Source organism: Garra rufa, chromosome 24 (assembly GCF_049309525.1).
Source record: "Garra rufa chromosome 24, GarRuf1.0, whole genome shotgun sequence".
Classification (NCBI taxonomy): Eukaryota; Metazoa; Chordata; class Actinopteri; order Cypriniformes; family Cyprinidae; genus Garra; species Garra rufa.
The window spans coordinates 13184999-13188190 of NC_133384.1; the positions used below are offsets into that span (position 1 = coordinate 13184999).

The 3192-nt window shown below is 36.2% G+C and overlaps 1 protein-coding gene across 1 annotated transcript; it reads left to right on the top strand.

Annotated features, from left to right (window-relative positions):
* Nucleotides 1-49: 49 nt before the first annotated feature.
* Nucleotides 50-2912, top strand: gimap4 (GTPase IMAP family member 4). The gene is made up of 2 exons (XM_073830540.1): nucleotides 50-848; nucleotides 1906-2912. Exons 1-2 carry the CDS (start codon nucleotides 50-52, stop codon nucleotides 1929-1931), a joined length of 825 nt encoding a protein of 274 aa, XP_073686641.1. The 3' UTR covers nucleotides 1932-2912.
* The last annotated feature ends 280 nt before the right edge of the window (nucleotides 2913-3192 follow it).

A 3192-nucleotide genomic window follows, 5' to 3' on the forward strand; every position in this document is an offset into this window, starting at 1 on the left:
ATATCCTTGGATGCTGATCGGTCAGTATATAAAACATATATAAATAATAATGTATTGCTACCTTACAGCTGATGAACAACTTGACCCTGAGGAAGAGAAACGGTTGGCAGCAGCTGCCCGTGAAGCTAATCGTCTCCCAGAGCTCCGGCTAATCCTGCTGGGTTGGCGATGGCCAGGTAAAAGCCTAACCGGCAACACCATTCTAGGCCGTGAAGAGTTTCGCCTGGAACGTGCCGCCGAATTCTGTGTGAAGCGTGAAACCGAGGTGGATCGCCGCAAGGTAACAGTAGTAGACACTCCTGGCTGGTTCTCAGCTCAAACCACACCGGCAGACTACCAGCAAGAGATGGTCCGAAGCGTAACTTTGTGCTCACCTGGACCCCATGCTTTCCTACTGGTCATACCAGTGGCCATGTTCACCGAAACAGACCGGGCTCGTATAGAGGAGAATTTAGCACTTTTTGGAGAGGATGTGTGGAAGCACACCATGGTGGTGTTCACCTGGGCAGAGGCTTTGAAGGACAGATCCATAGAAAGACATATACGAAGGGAAGGTCGTGACCTTCAGTGGGTGGTAGACAAATGTAAGAAGAGGTACCATGTCATCAATAACTATATTTTTGGGGAACACCCGCAACTGCCCAAGCTGATGGAGAAGGTTGAGAAGATTGTAGCTGAAGAAGGTGGTCTTTTTACCCTTAAGACAGATGAGACTAAAACACAAAGTGAAACCCAGAGTCTGAATGTGAGCACCAATTCATTTAAAGAGAATAGGGAGCTTGGCGCTAGACCCAAACAGAACGGCTCCTGCAACTCGTTGCGGGCCATGGATGTGGACCCTCCACAAAGTGAGTTAATGTCATAGCATACAATACACAACAGCACTCACAGTGCTGTTCTCATTATTAACATCTCTCTCAGGAATCATTTGTGTCTTATTGCATTCAGGACCAGTGTTGGGGGTAGTACGAATTACATAATCAGATTACTTTTTTGAAGTAACTAGTAAAGTAACGCATTACTTTTTAATTTACATGAAAATATCTGAGTTGCTTTTTCAAATAAGTAACACCTGTTACTGTGTTTTTCCATGTATTGACTGACAGCTCTCCTGTCACCACGTTGAGAGAAATCGTGAGTAGGCACAGAGATGTTGTGTGCACTGTGTAAACATGGTGTTACTGTATTATTCTAGACTAAATGTGATCAGTGATCAGTATTCCTCAAATAAATAAAAACAGTGAAATGCAGACTCAGAATAAAACACAAACCTGCAATAAATAAATGTAAAATTTACATTGTCATTTAGCAGATGCTTTTATCCAAAGCGACTTTCAAATCAGGACAATAGAAGCAATCAAAACCAACAAAAGAGCAATAATATGTAAATGCTGTGACAAGCCTTTATGTATTTAATCCCATTTTATTAACCATCGTCTTTGCTGCTGACCTTTGATGATCCAATTCAACCATACTAAAAAGCAAAAATTACTTTTACTTTACATTAAAAACAAACAAGCAATCCCTGCTCAGATTTAACACGTAACACAAAAGTAACATAATGTACTTTCCATAAAAAGTAATTTGTTACTTTTTTAGGGAGTAACACAATATTGTAATGCATTACTTTCAAAAGTAACTTTCCCCAACACTGTTCAGGACATCACTGTTTATTCCTTCTAAACTTTTGTAAAATTAAATTAAATTAAGTTCCTCTTACTTTGTTATACTGTCACTCTGTTGTTTCTTAGACACATCAGATACACTGCAAAAATAGTATTGAATTGTATTCAACAGACATGTAAAATTATTCCAGTATTGTAACATAGTTTCACAATGAAAACTTTTTTGTGTTATACAACATTGCATTTCTATGACGACATTTCTTTTTTGTTATCTCTGCAGGTTTGGTTGAAGGAGTGAGTGACTAAGGCTGTGATAACGGTTCCAGTGCTGCTGTATTCATTACCTCAATTGCACTGCACTTAAATTATGAAACAGCCACATATCAGTCCACCAGTCTGGGCAGCTTCAGGTTGTAAGGATTACAGGCAAACGTCCCTGTACGATATTAGTCTTACATAACAGTACAAATTATCATTAAAGGTCAAATTAGTGTTAGTAAATTAGTAGTGAACACCACGTTCAGTAATTAAAAACATTTGTAATGATGGTATATCATATAGTATCACTACTATACACGCTTACCCAAGCAGCCATGTCTCTACGCTGTTTTATGTCTGACGGATACATTGGCACAGATAATATTGAGGTAATGGAGTCATTAGTCAATCAGAAACACTCAACATTCATAAATTATTTGCACTAATGAGTTTAACGCAACTTAATAGCTTGTAAAATGCCCTAATGCACTAATACAGTTATCAGAGATTAGAATCTGTCGTGTTTTTTTTAGCATTGGTTAGTTACATTTGTGACAGTTGCTATCGAATTATAAATTGTCCAAAACCATGTTACATTTTCCAGTTATTTTACATCACAGTTAGCTGCTGTTTTAGGTATTTCAAATGTTTGAATATGTTCTAATGATATTATATTCTAGTAATATCATTATTGCTGTTTTATTATTTGAGTGTATGCTTAAATGCTTTTAAGTTACTGATTGTTTTAGGATTATTGTGATATGTTTTATTTTCTAAATGTATTTGTATCACATTCTATATTGATTGTACATGCTTATAATTTGCTTCCTCCCTGAAACTGAGGCATGTATAAGTGTATTATGAGCACTTGGAATATCAACACTGTTAAAGTTTTGTCACTGTTAAGTTTTATTGGAACATATCTGCTTTCTGTCTGCTACCTGAGTGTCTGCTATAAAGTAATTTACATGAATGCGTTCCTTTCTAGATCTGTTGATATTTCTGAAAACCATAAAAATCTCTTTTCAAGTTGCCTGTGTGACCTTTTCATGAGCTGTTTTTCATCAAGTCTCTTAGTTGCCCTAACCATAATGTAAAGCTGCACTGCTGTCAAATATTTTATGGGTCAATGTTGATCTGTATGGAATGTAGATAAGATGCAGTTGCCAAATTGTTATCTTCATTTGGCATAAAATGTATTTAGCATTTTATTATTATAATTATTAAAACATTATACTGTATTTTTTATCTATAACAAAAATATACATTTATAATTATACAGTATTTAAATATTTGCTATATATATATA